Genomic DNA, 22,149 nt, shown 5'->3' on the forward strand with positions numbered 1-22,149 from the left:
TCTTCGAGGATCTTTATTGCCACAGATAAGTTGGAACATAGCACGCGTATACTGTTGATAATTTTTAGTGCAATCATCAATTGCTCTCCTTTTCTTCTTCTTTTTTTCGTTTTAGCGATTACCTTTCCAACCCGTTTTGTTGAAAACGGGGATTAATACAGGAAACGTGGAGCCTGGGTCGCGAGCAGGTGAAGTCACTTTACAAGATCGGGTGTCCGTCACAAACATATCGTTGCTAGCGCCCTCTCATAACGCGCCGCCATTTCCCTTTCAGTATCGCGGTTGCGTTGGCATTGCGCTGCCATATTGTTTTTTGCTCTCTTATGGTCTGCTACTATGTACTATCCGAAGAGGGAGGATTCTGAATACAAGTTTTGTGTGGTTTTGCGTAAAATAATGCGCACGTCATAAGTCCATTAACATTGCGATTGAGGGCACATTCGCTTCTTCGTGACGTCGCAGTCTGCAAACGCAGACGAGCTTTCGATCATGGGTGTGAGCATCAAAGTTGATTTAGACATGCGTCCCATGTCCGTGGACTTGGTGTTTCCGAAGGGTATCGAGGAAGGCGGCAGGGTGAGTTTGAACTTTTGGCGCTCGTCGTGGAGGTACGGATCACTCGGAGAAACTACGCAGAAAACCACAGACCGCTCCCTGTGTAGAGGCAATCAAGTAGCGGTCGTACGAAAACGATCAGCACCGGAGCGTTACGACCCAGCGTACGTGCGCGAGAAAATTAAAGTGGTCAGCTCAGATGACGACAATGACACGCTGTGTTACATGTCCGAAAGTGCGGAAGTGTCAGCAAAGAAACAGAAATGCTCGCCTTCGGGTGACGTCCAAAGCCGATCAGATGGAGACGACTCTGCTTCGAGAGACTCGTGTTATGACGCTGGCATGGACGCTAGCTTACCTGATATTCTGTCTTCTGACGAAGGCGAAGCAGCTCCAGTGCTTTTGGAGCAACAGCAGGAAGTGGAGGTCCTGGCAGAGCCCGAGGAAGTGCCGATAACGCGAGCATCTTCAGGCGCGCAATTAAATCTTGACGCGCTGGTACAGTCCTTGCTAAGCAATGAGTCACAACAACCAAACGAGGTACCGGTATCACAGTCACTGCAGAAGGGTACAGAGCCACTTGAGGCCACATCTGTAGAAGTAGTGGAATTAGGTAATGTTACACCCAGTGAGCAGCCAGTGGTACAGGAGGAGGTCGAAGAACCCAGTCCAGTGAGTACAGAACCAGCTCCGACTCCACTGAACGTACTTCCCCCTACCAAGACTGAAAGATTGAAACTCCCAGATCCAAAGAAATCTTCGACGCCACCGAAAACGACCAGCATAATATTCGTGTGCTCCTACTGCTCTTACAAGTGTAATAACAGGGATGCGGCCATCGAGCATTGCAAAGCGCACATTGGCCAGGGCAATCACACGTCTACAGTTTCGGCGGGACCCAATATAGTCACGCTGTCCACGCCTAAGTTGAAGTCTTCTTCAAATGTGACCAACAAGCCGCAGAACGCCGATTCGGCGGTACCGCTCATAAGCAGCACATTTTCCCTGAACACTCAAGCGAAGGTTGAGGTCACTGCCGACACCTCGGGGTTGATTTTAGCCGGTGACAGCGGAAAGTTCAGGCTCGTAAAATCGAGCAGCACTTCTCAGGGAGGTGCCATATTCATGGCAGTGCCTCTTTCCGACACGAGCAGCCCTGCACAGAAACGCGCTTCCCCGTCGGCCTCTCCCGCAGCTGCGACTCCCCCGAAATCGACGAAGTCACCGAAATCTCTGCTGACAAAACTGAAAACACCTTCGCGGGGCACTCCCCCAAAAACTCCTCCGCCCAGCACGAAAGTTCTGTTCAAGTGCTTCAAGTGCGACCACCAGACTTTCGACCGTGCCGTCGCGATACAGCACTTGAGCTTTCACACGATCGAGAAGAAAGCCGACCCGGCTTCCTCCGCCAAGCCCAAGACGCAAGAATCCTACGCCTGCGGAAAATGCGGGAAGGCCTTCAGCGTTAAGAACAGCTACATGAAGCACATGCGACGCCACATAGCTCCCAGGCAGCTGTTGGAGTGCACGTACTGCAGCCGTCGCTTCAACAACCGGGCCAACCTGGACGTCCACGTCCGCACCCACACGCAGGACTACCCCTTCAAGTGCGACCACTGCGCCAAGGGCTACATGACGGAGCAGCAACTCGAGAAGCACCGGGCGCGGTGCCACTCCGACCCCGTGTTCTGCACGGACTGCAACCTGCCCTTTAAGCTGGAGCGTAACCTGACGTACCACATGATCAAACACCACGAGCTGCAGACGTCGTTCAAGTGCGACAAGTGCTCCAACTACTTTCCCGACCAGCAGGACCTGACGAGGCACTCTGAGAGGTGCGGGAAACCGAGCCGGGCCGACACGTTCCTGCGGTGCCTCTACTGCAGCTTCGAGGGGCCGACGTACGCCGACCTCACCGGCCACGTCGTGCAGTGTCACCAGGACGCGACCATCTATCAGTGCAGTACCTGCGACAAGGTCTTTGTGCACTCCGAGAAGCTCAAGGCCCACGAAAAGAGTCACCGGGAGTCTGGGTCGTCCAAGAAGACCTCCTACAAGTGTCCGGTGTGCAGCAAGCAGATGCACACCCAGATAGGACTTCAGTCTCACCTCTGCACCCACAACCAGGTGCGTCCGTACAAGTGCACGGTGTGCAACGCGGCGCTGACGTCGAAAGGGAACCTGCGGCTGCACATGCTGAACACCCACGGCACGAAGAAGTACATGTGCGACCAGTGTCCGAAAGTGTGCACCTCCATGATAACGCTCCGGCGGCACGTGGCAAAGACGCACACGCAGACGCTGTCGCACGAGTGCGACCGGTGCCACAAGCGCTTCAACAGCGGACAGCGTTTGCAGAAACACATGGCCCTAATCCACATGGGCGACACGGAGATGATAACCAAGGACCACAACCCGTTCCCGCTGATAAAGCCCTTCACGTGCGACGAGTGCGAGTTCAGCACGTTCAGTCCGTACAGGATTAAGGCGCACAAGATAATGCACACGGGAATCATGCCGTTCCAGTGCACCACCTGCAGCAAGTCCTTCGTGGTGCAGGACGAACTGACGCGGCACATGGCGCTCTCCCATTCCCGCGGCCGCGGTACCCACCCCTGCACACAGTGCAAGCGCGTGTTTGTTGCCAAGCAACGGTTCGACTACCACATGCAGCTGCACGAAATGGGGGGCGGGTTTTCCTGCCCAGACTGCGGGTACCTCTACGAGTCGAGGTCGTACCTCGAGCACCACATGCAGAGCCACTCCGCGGTCGAGAGCTTCGCGTGCAACCTCTGCAGCCGGACGTTCAAGGTGTCCAGGGGGCTCACCATCCACATGTCCCAGTCGCACCCGGAGACGAGGAAGTGGCACACGCTGACCGTGCTGCGGTCCCTCAACTACCCGCACCCGTGCGACCAGTGCCTGATGAAGTTCAAGACGACGGCGGAGCTGAAGGCGCACAAGCTGATACGGCACCTCGGCGTGCGCCCCCCGCCTCCGCACACGATGAAGCGCTACTCCTGCAGCCACTGCCCGAGAATGTTCGCGTTCAACTGCGAGCTGACCCACCACATGCGGATCCACACCGGGGAAATGCCCTACACGTGCGAGCACTGCCAGAAGAAGTTCCGGTACGCGCACTCGTTGCGTAAGCACAACGTGGTCGTGCACACCAAAGACTTCAAGTTCTTCTGCCCCCTCTGCAACAAGGGTTACGTGGACAACGCCAAGGTGAGACAGCACTTGAAGAGCGCGCATAAGGCCGTCGGCGGCTCGGTGCAGTCCAGGAAGAGGTCTTCCGCAAAGATGGTTGAAGACGAGAACGGTCCTTCCGAGCCGCAGAAGTCGGCGGGGGCAACGAGAAGAAGGGTGTCGAAGACGCCCAAGGGATTGCCGGTTGCGATGCAGGGCGGCGGTGTTACGGACGACACGGAAAGCGCTGTGGCGTTGTTGAAGACCCTGTTCTGAACCAATTTTGACGCGACCGCGGAAAGACTTTCTGGAAGTGCCATGAAAAGTTGTGTCGGGTTATCAAAGTATTGAAACAGTTTCGATATCTATTACAATTATATCGAATACATATCAACATCGACATACGTGTCCGGATGCGGGCAGTTGCATATCGACAGTTCCCTCTACAGGGATCGTCGCGTTCTTTTATTAACAGGTCGGCAACCTTGCTTCATACTGGGTGTGACTTGCGTCAAGACGTGCAACTTGAGTTTCTGTTGAGCAACTTGAGCAACATCTTCCAGTTTTATGGTTTTGCATTGCTGCACGATAGAGTGTCATACTCACGATGCCGTCAGAAAGTTTGCATGCACATTTTTTATGTGTGTGAATCATATGGTTACTTCATGGACTTCATGGACTTCACTTGGACTTCATGCTTGAAAGTAGTGGAGCCTTACGTTGTATGAGATGTTTCTTTGTTTATTAATGAGACAGGATGTCGCGTGGCGTACAGTTTGCTGGAAGGAAATGACAGTTCAGTTTTGACCGTTTTCTATGAAATGAATGCATAAATAATGTGCTTCAAGCATGAAACACTTGAGAAGTGCCTCCTTGTTGCATCTTGAACTGGTGTACCAACATAATTGGATGCTGAAGAAGTGTTGAGTGGAAGGTTGGATAGGCTTGTATTGAAGCAAATACAGCTGAGTAGTTGTTCGCTATCCTTTTGACATTGTCCCAATGCCCCATGGTCCCACATTGATATCAGCAGTCAAGAGGGCAGGTTATATATTTGAGCAAATATGCACATTTATTTGCCTCGTGGCGATAATATCAGGAAGGTGTTCTGATCGAGTGCCAAATTATGGCAGTCTCGTTTGTACCATAACCCGAGCAACATCCATTGTTTTGAGACCATTCTCGGTTGTTGGGAAACATTCGTTGTAGAAAAAGAGGATAGAGGTAAAAGTGGATATATTACTTTTGGATTCCAACACTCCCACAGAATGTGATATATATTTCCTTTGGTGGTGAACCTTTGGTATGTAAGGAAGAACAGCACACATCACATCTCCACGATGAAACCCTGAGACTGGGGTAGAAACACACAGATCTACCCCAATTCCACCCCAGTCTCGGGGTTCGCTATCGAGACCAGATATATCACAAGCTTGCCTGCTTTGTAGCCGCTATTTACACACAAAATATTACGTGGATATGATGATTTTGTTATTTATGTCTCGAAATATAGCTTTTAGCTTCTTATACAAAAAACCTCGGTGTCTTTTCATTGGCAGTTATTGGAGAGTTTATAGAGGTAGGGTGTCAGACTTGAGAGAAAAGTGGTGGAGCTTGCTGGATGAATCCTGTTCATCTGAACTGCACACATACGTTGACTAGCACTCTAATGCACCTAGTTTCCAAATAAATAGCAACATTCAGACAAACACAGAAAGAGAATGACTCGAGTAACGCAATACCGCAAACGTTTGTGGAACGTCATCACTGTCTGCAGTAGCTTGAATGCGTCCCCATGTGGAGCGCTACCGCGGTGTCCACGCACACACTTCACTTAGCACTTCGGAGCACGCTCTTTCTTGGAGCATCCGTTGAGTGAGGCGGGAAGTTTCTGTTCACAACACCTTGGCCTCGATGAGGATAGCAACCGTCAAGTATGTGGCGTAGACGACCAGGAGGTACGCACCGAAGGCACGTCTGACCGTGAACCGCAGGATTGTCATGACGACCAAGGTGGAGACCAAGGTTTGGCATATGGTTCCGTAGAGCACAGCAATCATGTTGCTCCATCTTAGCTGCAAAAGGAAGAGGTGTTTCTCAGCTCACGGGGACATGCACAGTTGTGAGGCTTACCCTTAGCACGCCACCGGTTTGTACCAGTTTTAGTGTGTATGGTATGCCAAATCCTAGGAGTAAGTCTGAGGACGTTTGTTAAGAATACAACTGGGCTTAGGGAGGGGGGGGAACTGCCGATTTCCGTTTAGAGCGATCCCGCTTATTGCGTTATGTCGTAAAGTCGGCCAATCGCGGAAGACGATTTTGAAACACAGGCTTTTTGTGGCTGGCAGTGGCTGCCCATGCGGCTGCTGACGCCTCGTTTCCATAGCACGCATAGCTGAAAGCACGGTCGTGATTGGCGGACTGTTAATTGTTACGTCACGTCGCTCAAGCGATCAGGCCTTGTCTCTAGGTGGCATTGGCCGTTGCTAGGAGACAGACACCCGAGCTCGCGGTGACGTCATCTACTCTTGGAGAATCCGAAACTATGAAGTCTTGCGGGTTCTTCCGAAATTTCGCAGACGCGCGTAGTGCTCACTGACGGATTTATATTTTGAGTTCCGAGTGTTTGAGCGACGTTGAAAAACTGGGCGGGTATTTTTTTTTTAATGCAGAGTTTTTAATGCATTTAAGAGTTTTTACAAAAAAAAAAACGATAAGAGCGCATGACCCTTCCGACGGAGGCTTATCTGGGCTAGAGTGTACTATCTTGGCCGCAAAGTGGTCGAGCACGTGGCCTTGTGACGTGAAATGAGCGCTGTACTTGTTGTGCCCCCAGGCCATGCTTATTGCCTCCTCTCCCATCTTCGCTGCGTGAACATATAAAGTCAGAATTCGTCTGCTACCGCGAATCGCCGTTCTGCGAATTCAAGAACTCGCAAATGATTGCAGCTAACTTGGAACCTGTAGACCTGAATCTGTAGACAAAGAAATGCAAGACGCTTTCCGGAAAATCAGTCTTGAGAAAGATATGGGTCCGTTTTGCGCTTTATATTAAAGTTTTCCCATTTAGTACGCGAGGACGTTCAATCACAACTCGCAGACGACGGTGGCTCGTGTCCACGGAAAGCTCTTTCATGATTGGCTACCGCCGTTGAAAACCCGACCCTGATTGGCTGACTCATAATTGTTACGCCACGTCGACGAGTAAGCAGGCTTTCTCTATCTAGGGGGTGTTGCCCCAGCGCTCCCGATCGGCGCGGTTTTGGTTTCGACTCATTTGCGTAACAAAGTTCGGCGATAGATATTTCAACGCATGGTGTGCGTTTAACGATTATTTAATAATGGAATGGCCTTCAACGAGGATTGTCTCCCATTCCGCTATATCGCTCTTGCTCGAAATCCCCTAATTAAAGAGTTAATTAATGAATCGTAAGTAATTAGTCATCTTGGGGTTGCATGCTCTCTTCAAGAGGATCTCCGCCTGGCCGAAAAACTCAACCGCAAAAACGACATTTATGCTACTCTCACAGTTGTTGTTTTTTTTTTTTTTTTTGCAAAAGATCTGTAAAGGACTTTAAAGAAGGACGCTCTGCATAATTCGAAATAAAATAAATAGCTTTCTGCAGTTCGGAGAGCCAATCCTAAACGAACATCCACAACCATAGGTAGACACGAAAAATTCCTAGGTCGTAGATAAGGTTACTAGCACGGAAATTTCAGTTTCACTTCTACTTGGTCACATTTCATTTCCTATTATTCTATCAATAGGAGAAAGGATACTAAGAAGAGGTCCGCCATAGCAGGCTGATATGGCCATCCTTGGGTAGCCTTGCCTGGCTACCGCCAAATTAGATATAAAATCTACAAGAAAAGAAAAAGCATAGAGTCAGCAGCGTTGTTCCATCAAAGTCATTTTTCCTACAAGGTATTTATTGATAGTTCTAAATAAATAGTTGGAACAGATGAAAGTACGCGTGGTGCCGAACCTGGAATTTTCTGGAACTACAATAATTGGATGGTTTTAATGTGAGACAGAAGCATCAAAATGATATTGCGCCTTCTTTCTTGTGTCCGTCAACCAAGCATAATCTATGTTGCACAAAAAGCTATGTTGTTGACAACGCTGCGAAAATCACATAACAAAGGTACGCACTAGAATTCGACTCGCGGGAAGTGCCGATCCGGCAAAGCAACGACAGAACTATCGTCAAACGCTGTCCCAAATACTTTCGTGTTATCGCTTTCACAATTGACTTGACTCGTATTGGCCAATCGTGTGGCTGCGTTTCCGTTCTCTACGCGCCGTCCAGTGACGCACTTCCGTCTATCCCTTTGTCTGAAAAGGGAGAGGGTAGGATAGTGCTTTTTCGAGGATGATCGTACGTACCTCCTATGCTGTTTCCCCAGGCAAGAACAGTCATTCCCAAGAAGGCATCGCTTAGGCCTATGACGATGCCCACGGTCTGAAAGACGCGAGGGAAAGTGAAAAGAACGGATACGTCAAAAACTTTGTTTTATAAAGTTTCCAGCACAAGTGAATGGCAGAAGTAAAAATGGTTCATCCGGGATAATTACTCCGTTAAACCCATCTATGAAACAGATACTACAATGTTCAGCATCGGCCGATATTCAACTTGCCGTGACGTCACTCCCTAAGAGGAGGAGTGAGAGGGTATCACTCAGAGGAGAAAGGCGCCGTCCAGACACCCGCACCGACGCGGCCGTGGAGGCCGTGCTCTGATTGGTGGTGTGGGGAACGACATTTTCGCGCCTTTTTCCAGAGAGGGAATTCCGGCACACTCTCAACATCCGGAGCAACATCTTTTACGCAGTCGAGGCCACGTGGAAAAGGCGCCAAGGGAACGCCCTCATGTCTTCACGATGTCGTCATACTGACGTCACGCATACGCCTCTCTGCGCGGGAACTTGAAACCGCGTGGATTCCAATGAGTTATAATGCCGAAGATCGAAAGCAAATGTTGGCGAAAAGTAAAGCAGGGACTCGATAGATACCGTATTTTTTTGTCCATAACGCGTACCCCTTCGAATTTGTGTTTTTTTTTTTTTAAATCGGTGTATAACGCGCACCACAGTCACGCAATTCCCAGTTCTTTACTCTTGAGGAGGAACTAGGCAGTGTACACCCTCATTGCATACTACATAGCAACAGAAGCACGCACGCCGTGTACAAGTATCCTTTATTACCTATTATTATTATTATTTATTATAATATTTTTTTCTTATTATTGTTAGCGTTTATTTACCTACAAGGTACAGCCTCTATCTTAAAGTACAGGTCCACCACCCGAGTGGTCATCTAGAGAACGTTGAGCTCGCGTGAAAACACCAGGACACACCACTAGTATTCCGAAGTCACCTGGGGTCCCTGACTCCCAGCTGACTCATGCATGCTATGCAGCTGCAAAGGGAAGCCGCTATCCACCCAGGACCCAAATAGCCTAGCGTCCTTTTTTTTTTTTTTTTTCTGTGGGAGGTCTACGTACCCCTCGTAACCACCTAAGAGGTTTCGTATTGACTAACCCCACGCGCGGCTATTCCTAGGCTACGAGTCGCTTGACTTCCTCCTAAAAGTGGACCTTCCGGGAAAAAGCTCCGATGTGTAACGCGTAGATACCGCGGTTGCGCCTCTTCGCGACACTTTTTTCAACGCATAGCGCCGTTATACACCGGAAAATCACCTCTCTCTGTCTCTCTTAAAATTGCTTGGTGCCTGGCCAATTGCAGCTCACGAATGCTCTGCCCTCAAGGCTCTTTTGACTTTTTTTGGACACCATAGGACTTCTATATCCTTATTGTGAAGGGGCTCATTATTTCATTCCCCACATCATCACCAGCAATGGGGCATAGAGTATCGTCTCTGGCGATGAAACTCCTCGCATTCATCATCTCAAAATAAAGTTGTTCTTGTACACCGGAAAGTCAGAAAAAAAATTAAGAAAAAAATCTTTAAAAATTCAGAAAAAAATTTCTGAAATATCAGACAAAATTCAAAAAATTTAACCAACACCGGAAAATTTAACTTCAGAAAAAAAAATTTAAGAAAAAATCTTTAAAAATTCGGAAAAATTTTTTCTGAAATTTCAGAAAAATTCAAAAAATTTTAACCAACACCGGAAAATTTAACTTCGGAAAAAAAATTTCTAACATGCGAAAAATACGGTAAATCGGAGTGCACTACCGGTGGAAACAGAAATTTACGAATTGGTGCTTGGAGGTCGAGCTATCCTTTTTAGCAGCAAGAATTATCGCCATTAAAGTGTTACACGTTATCTCATTTTTGGCGTTAGGAAACACCTTAAGAAGTCTTCCGAATCTCTAAAAGCTGTTATCACGAGCATATGTGATGCTTTCGTGATTTAGGCTTTTAAGCTTACAGAATCGATTTTTTTTCTCTCTCTCTCCCATTCATTTTTATTGCTTTCGTGTAGCTTCCAAAAGATACTATACCTTGAGCAATGACACCACTTCGTTGGCAAGTCCGTATATCCAGAAAACTGCTACAAAGAACCCCAGGTAGGCAAAAATCCAGTGGTACTTCGGAGGCTCATCGTATTTGGACGTGAAAAATACAACGAGGGCCAAGCATGCAGCTACTAAGAAGACGATCACTGCGATTGGGAAACCCGCTACTGTGATGTTCACAACTGTGGGAGAGAGAGTGGAAAGAGTGTGTAACGATTTAAATACATCGTTGTATACGTGTGCTTCGATATACGGAAATTCGTTGTAGTGGAATGCTAGCGAAATTATTCGTTATATGCGTTATTTTTTGAATATGCAATATGCGGATTATACCGTGTCATGCACGAATCCGCATCTGGCGTGCTTTCATTACCTTGAGTAACGAGCAGAATGAACATGGGACTGATGACGCAGTGAAGGCTGTTCAGAAGACGGCACCAATTGTTTTTATCGTTTTCATAATCCACAACGGGAGTAGTTAAGGTCAGGATGAAGTAGATGGGAGCCTGTAACGATCAACAGGTGTTCATACGTCAGCACGTTAACGTTTAAAAGAAGTAATTACCTTGCATACTTCGTAGAGTTTTCCGTACCACTTTTTCTCCGGCCACTCATTCAGATCTATGGGCAACAAGTGAAGGCCCAGTTCTCGAAGCGGCGACAGCTGAGGTGCTTCGAGGTCTTCGACAGATGCGGCTATGGATACCAGGGCGGAGAGGCTGGACGCTGCCTGCGGGCTAAGCATCACTGCAGGCATCCCATCTATATTACGGCGGAAATGTGCACGTATCGTTAATTGGTCAATAGATAACTATGTTATGTGAACATATAGATCTTAAAGGGACGGTCGCATCCGTTCTAGACGATTTCGAAATTATGTGCCATTTTATTCCTCGTTGAGCACACTCTTAAAAAGTGAACTTCACCGCATAGCACGCTCCTAGCCAACAATTATCTCGAATGATATCGTTATCTGCTCTGATTTGTTGAAAACGGGGGGCGTACGCCATTTCTGTGACACTTATGCTGTTCATAATTGTCACAGAAAAGGCGTACGCCCCCTGTTTTCAACAAATCAGTGCAGATAACGATATCATTCGAGATAATTGTTGGCTAGGAGCGTGCTATGCGGTGAAGTTCACTTTTTAAGTGTGCAGAGACCATATTCCACGCGATATAGTGGCGTAGTTTGACTTCCATTCGGTGGAATGCATGGCGAAAGCAGATGCCGGATGTTGAGAGTATGCAAGATTCCCTCTCTGGAAAAAGGCGAAAACGTCATTCCCTACACCACCAATCAGAGCACGGCCTTGAAAAAAAAAAAAGACATATGCCGCAGCGGTGCGGGCAATCCCTCTCAAGCTACGTTCCCACTGCCGAGCGTGCGCTCTCGGAGAGGGGAGAGGAGAACGGCGAGAGTGTCCACACCGAGGTTCGCCATTCTCTCGAGATTAAACCGACGAGGAGCGAGGAGAGCGAGACTATGGTGGCTAGATGAATATTGTATATATTGTATATATTCATCTAGCCACCATAGCGAGACTTCCACGCGCGCTACGAGGTTTGATTGGTTGGTCCCTGCAGTCCGCCGTCGTCAGTCCTGCAAGGACTGCAAGCTCCCGTGGCTCAGTGGTTTGTGTGCTAGCTATGTCACAACGAGACTGGGAGGTACCCGGGTTCGAATCCCGGTGCCGGCTGTCCTGTCTGGGGTTTTTCCTGGCTTTTCCTCAGACGCTTTCAGACATATGTCGGCACAGTTCCCCTAGAAGTCGGCCCAGGACGCACATTTCCCCAGGGCGTCAGTCGGCTGACAACGGCAAGCCCTTTCACCATCACCACCGCCTGCAAGGAGCAACTGCTTGAACGGTCCAGAGAACGTGCCTCCGGCGGCCTCCAAGTGACGTTTCTGCCGTTGCGGGCGTCTTTCTGAGCGGTGGGAACGCGCCTTCACTCCTTCTGTTAGGGAATGACGTCACGCTGACATCGTTGTTGCCAGAGCCCCCGCAGCTGCGGAAGCAGCGCTGATCTTTAAAAAATTCGTTTATTTAATCGAAAACATTTGCCAAGTAGATTGTGGGTCAATACCGAACATAGCTGGTTCACAGATGGGTTTCTGGACGCCACCGTCCCTTTAAAGAGTAGAACATATTGTCTGTACTCACTCTGATTGGATACACTGTCACGTCGACTAGATGCCTTACTTGACGCGCGGCTTCGAATCTGCGCCATACGCTCCTGCTCCGAGGCGGTAATCATGAAGATGGAATTTCTTCTGTGGTTGTGCAGGTGAACCCCCGTCACTGTGGGCCTCCTGGTACGATGAGATATGCTTTCACGGAAACTAAAACCTGCACGCGCATAGAAACCCAGCAATAATGCAAGATGCAGCAAACGCTATATATATATTCACGGGCCTTACGTCGTAACATGATGCCCATGTCTTCTGGTTCTGGTTCTGGTTCTTCGTGGGCAGCCTTGCTGAATGTGAGTGGCACGGGCGGTGGAGCTTTGGACAAAATCATATGGACAAAATCATATGGACATGGACATGGATATGGACAAAATCATATGGACAAAATAAAAAAAAAGTCAAAGGACAAAAAAAAGACAAAAAAGACAAAAAAAATCACATGGATATATGGATATGGACAAAATCATATGGACAAAAAAAAAAGTCACCTCATGGTTGTGAAATAGAAAAAGCTGAAACTGGAGTTGATAAGGTGTGCAAGAGCGGCTTATAACACGGAGAACAGTAAACACGTAAAAATTGTGCTATACACCCACCAAGATAGTTTCCAGTCTGATCTCCATTCATCTGTTGATGAATGGTGCTAATATGCTGACTACATTTAGATAGCTTTGCTTCTTCGGCCTTTGCAAGTTCTTTCTCTTTCATGTGTTGATAAACAACTCGACTGGTCACCACAAAGGCAATGAACATGATGTACAAGATGATGAACCCTGAAAAGATAAAGTTTATGAGCGGCAGGTGTCGTTTTCTTTCTATGTCACTACCCGGTACACAACTACCCACTCAACTACCACAGAGCCGTTTATAGGGAGAGTTTGGCCATTCTGTGATCTTTTGCCGCCCGGAGATTGGGGAGCCGCCGTGACGTCACAGACGTCATCGCTCCGCCCACTTGACCGGCTGTACCGACTTCAAGGCTGTGCCTCTGCTCCAAAATGGCGGAATGGGAGATTTCAAGGCGATAGCCCTGATCCAAAATGGTGCCACTGGTCTTGGCGCCGCCCATCGTGTGACGTCAAATGGCGCGCTTTGGGACAGGCTCCTCCCAATGGCCAAACTCTCCTAATAAACGGCTCTGAACTACCATAGCTGATAGCGCCACCTGTAGTGGCTTGGGCGAAGTGAGTGAATGGTCATGCCCTGCTGGGACTACTTTCGCACTCTCCGTGAATACCCTTACCTATCGAATGATACAATGTCATCTTCTGCGTATAAAATATGTAAAATGCCCAATAGGTGGCGCCTATGTAGAAGATGATGTCCCTCAAGAATGGACGTTCCATGATCTTGAAGTCTTGCGTCAAGCATATGGATCCGGCCACCACGCATACTACGTAGATGCCAGCACCTGCACGTGCAAAAACATACCGACTGTGTAGAAGAAAGACTTTACGTAACGCACATAGACGATGTTTGAAACGCACCAAATAGTTCACCGATGACCAGATCAGGCCTGGCTTGCTGGATGCCGGCGAGGGAAGATATGATGTCCGGTGCTCCGTTTCCAAACGCTAGAAATGTGATGCCCTGTGCGATATGTTGGTTAAGGACTGTGTTGTTGATGTGATTGAATCAAGATGAATGATTGAATCATAATCAGTCAGTCTTCCAACATGGCGTGGAGAACGGAGACCGGGAAGGTGTCGATGACGTCGTTATTGGAGAATCCGAAACTGTGATGTTTCGCAGATTCTTTCGCAAATTCGTGTAAGCCAATAATGTTCACTGATGGCATTTTTGTTTTGCGTATTTACTCTTTGAGTGAAGTAGATTTCTAGTATGAAATAAAATATTTTTTTTAGTCCGCAATGCAGCTTTAAACCAACTTATTAAACCAATAGACCTCTCCCTGTTTGTAAACAAAGACGTCATAGTGTTCGACAGCGCCACCAATTTGGTAGAGTTGAACTACGTTCAAAGCTAGAGGCGAGTAAGGTCGCGCCCGAAAGCCACGGTCTTGGGGGGATTACGATGGTCCCTGAAAGGGACGCGATTCCATTCGTGGAACCCGGCCCTCCCCGTCTGGTTTGTTTCGGTTTCGGTTTTTCTGCCAACGTCATGATGACGTTTCTTGGGTAGAGGTTTATTTAAACTACTATAAATTTTAGCACATTTGGATTGGCATAATTTTTCGCGAATAACGATTTACAGATATGTGCTTTATTGCGCTGTGTATGTAGACGTGCAGGTCCAATAGACCTCTCCCTGTTTGTAAACAAATGACGTCATAGTGTTCGACAGCGCCACCAATTTGGTAGAGTTGAACTACGCTAGAAGCTAGAGGCGAATAAGGTCGCGCCCGAAAGCCACGGTCTTGAGGGGATTACGATGGTCTCTGAAAGGGACGCGACCTTCGGTCCTACTTTTCTTTCCGATCTGTTTCGGTTTCAGTCTGTCTACCAACGTCATGATGACGTTTCTCGGGTAGAGGTGTATACGGCTCTCGCTAAAACGTACCTATGAACAGAGTAAAGACACACAAGGAAAGGATACGGCGATGTTTTGTGAAAGACGAAGTGTGTCAGAGATGACGATGAGAGCTGGAGCGAGACTGTAAAGCAGGAGTTAACATTTCTCTATCTTGACTGTGGACGAAAGGGCAGAAAACTTACAAGTCGTCCGCAGTAATTCCTAGGCCTACGAACATGGTAAGAAGGGCTATTACCTGCAAGAAGGACATTAACATATAAGAGAAAAGAACGTAAAAGATCGGAAGGAGCGTGTAACATTGGCTAACGTGCACGGGGGTCTAAAAAAAAAACATGGTGCGTCATAAGCGAATAAAAAAACTACAGAATATTGTACGACGTCGCGTGTTCCAACCGCCTGTATTTTTTCATTGTGGCCGACTAATTAATTAAGCGCAATTAATTGGCTGACTTTTCTTTTTAATTGTACGCGTCTAGGGACCGAGATGTGAATAGACGGTTTTAAAAAGATGCGCGCGGCGCAAAGCAGCATGGGAAGTTTGAGGGACACTGCTCCGTCGTCTGCATCGGTTATGGTTCACCCCGGCTGACGCTGCTGCTGCGCACACGGGAATGTTGTTGTTCTTCTTCTACCTCCGCCTCTGGCCGTCTCGGAATGCTCTAAGGCGCTCCAAGTTCCCATGATCCCTTGCATGCCACAGGTGGCGCTTGCATTTGTAAAAAGGTATTTTAGAAAGTTGCAGAGCGTGTCGAGAAATACCCATCGCAAATCTTTCCTACAGCGTACGCCATGTGTGGAGAAAGAACTACATCCGTTATCTGCCGAGAAGCGACCTTCAGGTCAGAGCTCACTTGAAGGTTGCTTCACGGCAGATAAGGTAGTAGTTCTCCATAGTTCTTCTGTACGCTTGAGAGCTGTGAAATCGAAGCGCGCGCGTTGCTGCGCTCCCCTCGTGTCACGTGGTACACTTTCGGGTTTCGCGGGGCCAGTAAAAGCACTCCACACTGCGAAGGAAGGAAAAATTTGCCATGGGTATTTCTCGACACGCTCTAAAACTTTCGAATCCACATCTCGGCCCTGAGACGAACAATTAAAAAGTTTGTCAATTAATTGCGCTTAATAATTAATAGGCCACCATAAAAAAATACGGGCGGCTGGAACACGCGACTTCGCGCAGTATTCTGCAGTTTTCATTCGCCTATGACGCACCGCGGTCTTTGTTTTTTCTTTGACCCTGGTGCACGTTAGCCTGGACACCCTGTATAGGAGTACTGGTACACATCGGAACATCCCGAAGACGCAATGACGGAACGGTTTCTTTAATTCGGCTTTAAGACCACGAAACAGCATGCAGTCTACAGACGTGGATTTCGCATTTGTTTTCAGAAAAACCCTTATTTTCGAGCTAGCAACATTTTTAGTACAAGAAGAAGAAGAAGAAAAAGCGATTGTTATAGAGTTTCCGGAGCCCCTCTACCTACTCCTACCGAATTTTGCGCTTCGCGCTTTTCCATCGTCCAGAAAGTTGACTCTAGGGAGCGCTCCGTTCGCGTGTGGTTACTCGGCGTGCAGATGTGGCGTAGCTTTTTCTCCGCAGCACAAAAGGCGGAACGCGGAACTGAGAGTTTTACCGGTTTTGTAACAAAGTCAAGGCTCGGATCCCCCTGCATCAAGCATACATGCGCGAGATCGTTATTGACTGCACCGGAATAAACACGGTACCAGACTTCTGGGCCCGCTATGTCGAAATCGCTACGCCGATGGGAGCTCGTGATTTCGGACGCAATCTGGACGCCTTCTGGGATGCCGTCGAAGGTGGAGGCCCTGGCTATCCCGGACCTTGCAAACTCGTCTTTACCAATACGGACTCCCTTATTCCTCTACGCCTACTCAACGGTGCGTCGTTCCTGGAAGCACTGAAAGAGATTGCCCGCAGTGCGACATGTGATGTCCGTGTGATCATCCTTTAAGTGTCGTTCATGGTATCGCTCCATTCCGTGGCCGGCACGCGACGGCCACGTGGAAATAAATATTGGCGCTGTGATCGCATCTGCGGCTGAGGGTGAAGCATTGTCGTCTGCTAAGATGTCGTCTGCGTGGCGGCCGCTAATAAGACTTGTACACGCTACACTAAAAAAGAAAAAGAAGTAACTAAATACCGTTACTCGTTACTAACGAGTTACCTTTCCGTTACAAAGGACGTTGCAGAACGCCAAATTATGAAGTCAACATGCCTTTATTTTCATTTACACTTCATACTGAATTTATTCTCGGTAGCAGTTGTTGCTCAAAATGGCCAACGGTTTTATTTATGCGTTTTCTCGAGAATACATCGGCGGCGAAACTGAGCAGGCGCTCAACGGAAGCACTTTGAAGGAACAGGCGTGTTCAGCATCAGAAAAAGTTCATGCACACGAGGGAAGTGGGCTTTCATTGCGGAAAGGTCCCCCGTAGTTTCAAGAAATTCCGCCAGTTCCTGGTCATCGCAGGCTGCGGTGCAGTTGCGAAGCCCTCGCGCGCAACAACAACAACAACAACAAAAAAAAAAAATATATATATATATAAAAAAATAAGGGTTACATAGGAGATCGCCTGTTTCAGCAGGTGCGTCACCTGGCGCGGGTTTTACAAAGACATAGAATGTCCCCATAAGCTCGAAAATTGTTAAAAATTTGGCTGTTCGGTATTTCATACTTTAAAAGGGTAAAAAAAAAGGGCTGTTCGATGTTTCATACTTTAAAAGTCTGTCAATAAAAATTTTGTTCGTCAGTCTATGCTGTGTCGTCTTTCTGTTTGTTTCCGCTTTTTTATCGCTTCTAAAGTATGTCCATAAGCTCATTTCTATCTTGCAATGGGTCAGGAAGGAAGACCACTACGTGGCTTTTCCGGAAGGGTGTACATATGTCAGTGACGTGGATGCCGGGAACCTGCTGACTCATCATCCAGGTCCGAGCACCACAGAGTCACTCTAGTCCATATATAGGCGAAGGGGAACGGCGGGAAAAAAGTAACAAAATAGCTTGAGGTAACGGGATACCAATTTTTGTAACGAAATACGTTACTAGTTAGTTTTTTGGAAAGTAACTATGCCGTTACTTCGTTGCCAAAAAAAAAGAAAAAGTAACGCATTACGTACAACTCTGCCGCTAATACATTGACCTCAAGTTTATGACACGGATTATTAGTTTTCCCGTTGGATGAAAGCTACCTAAATTATAGGAGCTCGTACTATTGAATGTAAGTGTGATATCTTTGAGACAATGAGGTCTCCACATGTTTTGATGTTTTTACTTGTCTGTTCAGTTCTATACGAAACTACTGCCCCTTATTTCAAATATTGGGGAGCTTTAGGAAGTCGTAAACGCCCTCTGACTCCGTATCGCTGCCAGTCCTATCGGCAACGTGACGTCACCCAGTCCAAATGAATCAGGCGGAAACGTTCGACATTATCGTGAAACTTCAACGTTTTCCTGAAAACTATTTTCTCCCCTGTGTGACTTCCACCATAACAAAGCAGACGACCACCCGTCAACGCTTCGTTTCGTGTTGCGCCTCTCGTAATGAATAATACATAACACGACACGATTTTTGGCTGACGCAGAAAACGGAACTGCGTGACTGCGCACGGGAAAGTTTTGGCAGGAAAGCTGCAAACACGGACATTTCTAACGCATATGTGTATTTTTCTGCGGGTTCATACAAACGGGCAATCGGGCTGCGAACGTGACAATTTCCTTGTTGTTGGCGGCTGTATATGCAGCGTGATACATTGTTGCGCTGTGTACTCTGCAACGCGTACATTGCAGCGGAAGTCCTTTGGAGACGGTAAATTGTGTTCCTTGAGCTAGTCTGGCCGTGTATTCACACGAGCGATATCCTCGCGGAATATTCTAGTGGAAGAAAAAGCAAAAACACTGCTTACAGTGACGAAGTTCCGACCCGTGTTATGTGAGCATTCACGCGGTGCAGAATATCGGGCGTGCCGTACTGCGCATTTAGCAGACGACACTTAGCAGACGACACCGTCAGCATGCTTTCCTGTCGTCTGCTACGGAATATCTTGTGCCGTACTGCGCATTTAGCAGACGACACTTAGCAGACGACACCGTCAGCATGTTTTCCTGTCGTCTGCTACGGAATATCTTGTGCCGTACTGCGCATTTAGCAGACGACACTTAGCAGACGACACCGTCAGCATGTTTTCCTGTCGTCTGCTACGGAATATCTTGTGCCGTACTGCGCATTTAGCAGACGACACTTAGCAGACGACACCGTCAGCATGTTTTCCTGTCGTCTGCTACGGAATATCTTGTGCCGTACTGCGCATTTAGCAGACGACACTTAGCAGACGACACCGTCAGCATGTTTTCCTGTCGTCTGCTACGGAATATCTTGTGCCGTACTGCGCATTTAGCAGACGACACCGTCAGCATGTTTTCCTGTCGTCTGCTACGGAATATCTTGTGCCGTACTGAGCAATTAGCAGACGGCACTTCGCAGACGACACCGTCAGCGTGTTTTCCTGTCGTCTGTTACGGAATATCTTGTAGCTGTGTAGCAGGATATTACCCATGGTTAGCAATGTACGTGAAGACACGGCGTTGAGCGCTCGCGCACACGTGACAGCAGAAAGCTATGACGCTTTTCGCATCTTCCGCTTCTGGAGGAATGTCGCTCGTGTGAACTGAGTCGCCACGGGGTCGCTAATAAGTCCGAAACTATCGGATCCCCGGCCTCGATGTATGTTCGTACGCTAATTACTTGAAGCACAATTAATTGCTGTACAGCGGAATTACTCTAATACATACTCGGCATTTACTTGGTGCGTCATAGGAAGTGTATTTAATTACTAACACGGTTCCGGAACAATCAAGCTTCTCAAGTATGGATGCGCAACGAGAAGTAACTACATACTGGAACCGCTGCTCAAAAAAGAAGCGCATTTCAGTAATGAGTTACACAGGGCAAATCATGTTACAGTGTTGACGCTAAACTTTTAAAAGTCATAGCCGTAATCATGTACAGCAACTGCAATACTATAATCTTTTTCTGTTTTTTTTTTCGTGGTTATGCTCATGAATCAGTTGCGTTTTCCTTTATTTTTCGTCTCTTGCGCATGAATCGAGAATATTGCAACGAAATCGCTGTTTCACTACGGTTGACTGCTGGGATATCCCAGGACTTTCAACTCGTGGTGTGTTTGTGTGTGTGTGTGTCTGTGTGTGTGTGTGTGTGGGGGGGGGGTGACACCCATATTTGCAGCTTTTCTGGCTATTCTTACCCTTCTGGCACGCAAGTTGGGGGTTGCAAGATTATTGGGGGGGGGGGGTGCTGGGAAAATCCCTGGCTAACTGGCAGTCAAACAATGCAATCACGTGCAAGAAGGCACAGCTCCATTTCCAGGTGCGTGATCGAAAATTGTGTTTCTTACCGTTCCTGTTCGATAGCTGGTCGTCATGGCAACGGTACGATGCAGTGAAAGTGAATAGGGAGAAACACTGAATATCTGTTCTGTATAGTGTTTGTTGGTTGGTTTAAAACAGGGAAAAAAATATGGGCGTATAGTGCTAGCTATTGGTTGGTACCGTAAAACCGAAACGTCAATGTCCTTCTGGGGGCACCCCATGGGTATCGCACTGATGTCCCAATACTCAGGACGTTCGCGACCTTGTACGGACGTCCTAGGGATATTAATGGTTCACTGGTCAGCGTCTGTAGACAAATTATGTTCACGCAGTAATCCGCTCTGTATTCTTCACGTGAAGCCCTGCCTATGTTCTCCTTAGTTCATGTTCATGTTCTCCTTTAGTCGAAGCTACATTAGAAGTTCCAGACAAGAAGCATCGCGTCGGGCCGCGAAGTGACGTCCAGAAATCGTTGCCTGTGGGTGGAGTCACCGATATTCCGCCAGGATGACGTCACGGGTTTTGCGTGAAGAAATCACCATACGCAGTTACCGCTTACGTGGCATAACGGTCAAGGTGAAAAATCTTGAGATACGGTGCGCCAATATCTCGATAAGAAAGCGAGCAGGCTCCAAATAGCTAGCGCATGGTGAAAAGCCTGTCCACCGCGGGTCTTCAAGAACGATAACAGTGATAAAGACGGGCATCGCGTGTCTATACGTTCAGGAGCTCGCAAGTATTTTCCATATATGAAGAACTGCTGAATTCGCATAGCGTCTGTAGCAATGGCACCGTCGGTCTGTGGACCCAACCTGCGTCGAAATCTCTACGCACCGACCTTCACGGAGGATATGGCCACCAGCAATAGAGCTCTTGGAGGTGTAGCTAAAATTCAATCTAAAAAGCTAGGTGTAGCTAAAATATATTTCAGGAGGTGTTCTATGGGGACTTCACATTAGGGAGGAAGATTTCCTCCTCTCCCAAATGCACTACCAAAGGTACGATTTCGGAAGGGGGAGCCTGTCAGCCGACGCGTTTTTCCCGCTTCAAAATATAACCTAGAACCAGTTTTCTCGTGACGTCACATGTTTGTCAACAGAGGGTCGTCATAGTCAGCGACAACTTAAGCCCTACACTCTTAAAAATGAACTTCACCGCATAGCACGCTCCTAGCCAACCATTATCTCGAATGATATCGTTATCTACCCTGATTTGTTGAAAACAGGGGGCGTACGCCTTTTCTGTGACAATTATGAACAGCATAAGTGTCACAGAAATGGCGTACGCCCCCCGTTTTCAACAAATCAGGGCAGATAACGATATCATTCGAGACAATGGTTGGCTAGGAGCGTGCTATGCGGTGAAGTTCATTTTTAAGAGTGTACAATTGGAACCGCCCAGTCATTCGTGGAAGGCTCGTGCGATTGGCTACCAGCCTTTGCACGACGCCCCCGCTCCGCGATGTAGTGCTCTCTCTCTCTCTCTAGTCGCTACCCCCCCCCCCCCCACACACACACACACTCGGCCGCGCGCACTACATTCGCGCGCGCGGAGCGATTCTTGTGTGGGGGCGGGGTCTAGTGTATGACTTATGTTGCCACTAACTACACTCTTAAAAATTAACTTCACCGCATGGCACGCTCCTAGCCAACCATCATCCCGAGTGACAACGTTCCCGCCCCTGATTTGTTGAAAACGGGAGGCGGAGCATATTTTGTGTCATTATGCAAGGCACAGAATAGGCTCCGCCTCCTGTTTTCAACAAATCAGGGGTGAGAACGTTGTCATTCGGGATGATGGTTGGCTTGAAGCGTGCTATGCGGTGAAGTT

The 22,149-nt window shown here is 47.9% G+C and overlaps 2 protein-coding genes across 3 annotated transcripts in view; one reads left to right on the forward strand and one right to left on the reverse strand.

The window, feature by feature from the left end:
• Window positions 1-269: 269 nt before the first annotated feature.
• Window positions 270-4,732, forward strand: LOC135369949 (zinc finger protein 43-like). Its single transcript, XM_064603556.1, has one exon. It carries the CDS (start codon window positions 490-492, stop codon window positions 4,021-4,023), a length of 3,534 nt encoding a protein of 1,177 aa, XP_064459626.1. The 5' UTR covers window positions 270-489; the 3' UTR covers window positions 4,024-4,732.
• Window positions 4,733-4,793: 61 nt separating this feature from the next.
• Window positions 4,794-22,149, reverse strand: part of LOC135369950 (mitochondrial sodium/calcium exchanger protein-like) — a 35,180-nt gene continuing 17,824 nt past the window's right edge. For both annotated transcript variants that reach the window (XM_064603558.1, XM_064603557.1), the window contains exons 3-16: window positions 15,097-15,149; window positions 14,978-15,035; window positions 13,909-14,011; window positions 13,665-13,832; window positions 13,018-13,194; window positions 12,650-12,736; window positions 12,393-12,578; window positions 10,796-10,992; window positions 10,604-10,736; window positions 10,216-10,412; window positions 8,135-8,210; window positions 7,528-7,608; window positions 5,881-5,945; window positions 4,794-5,822 (exon numbers count right to left, since the gene is read on the reverse strand). In XM_064603558.1, coding sequence (XP_064459628.1) covers window positions 5,643-5,822; window positions 5,881-5,945; window positions 7,528-7,608; window positions 8,135-8,210; window positions 10,216-10,412; window positions 10,604-10,736; window positions 10,796-10,992; window positions 12,393-12,578; window positions 12,650-12,736; window positions 13,018-13,194; window positions 13,665-13,832; window positions 13,909-14,011; window positions 14,978-15,035; window positions 15,097-15,149 — 1,761 coding nt within the window. In that variant the 3' untranslated portion in view covers window positions 4,794-5,642. The remainder of the gene's footprint in view (window positions 5,823-5,880; window positions 5,946-7,527; window positions 7,609-8,134; window positions 8,211-10,215; window positions 10,413-10,603; window positions 10,737-10,795; window positions 10,993-12,392; window positions 12,579-12,649; window positions 12,737-13,017; window positions 13,195-13,664; window positions 13,833-13,908; window positions 14,012-14,977; window positions 15,036-15,096; window positions 15,150-22,149) is intronic.

Source organism: Ornithodoros turicata, chromosome 10 (genome assembly GCF_037126465.1).
Source record: "Ornithodoros turicata isolate Travis chromosome 10, ASM3712646v1, whole genome shotgun sequence".
Lineage (NCBI taxonomy): Eukaryota > Metazoa > Arthropoda > Arachnida > Ixodida > Argasidae > Ornithodoros > Ornithodoros turicata.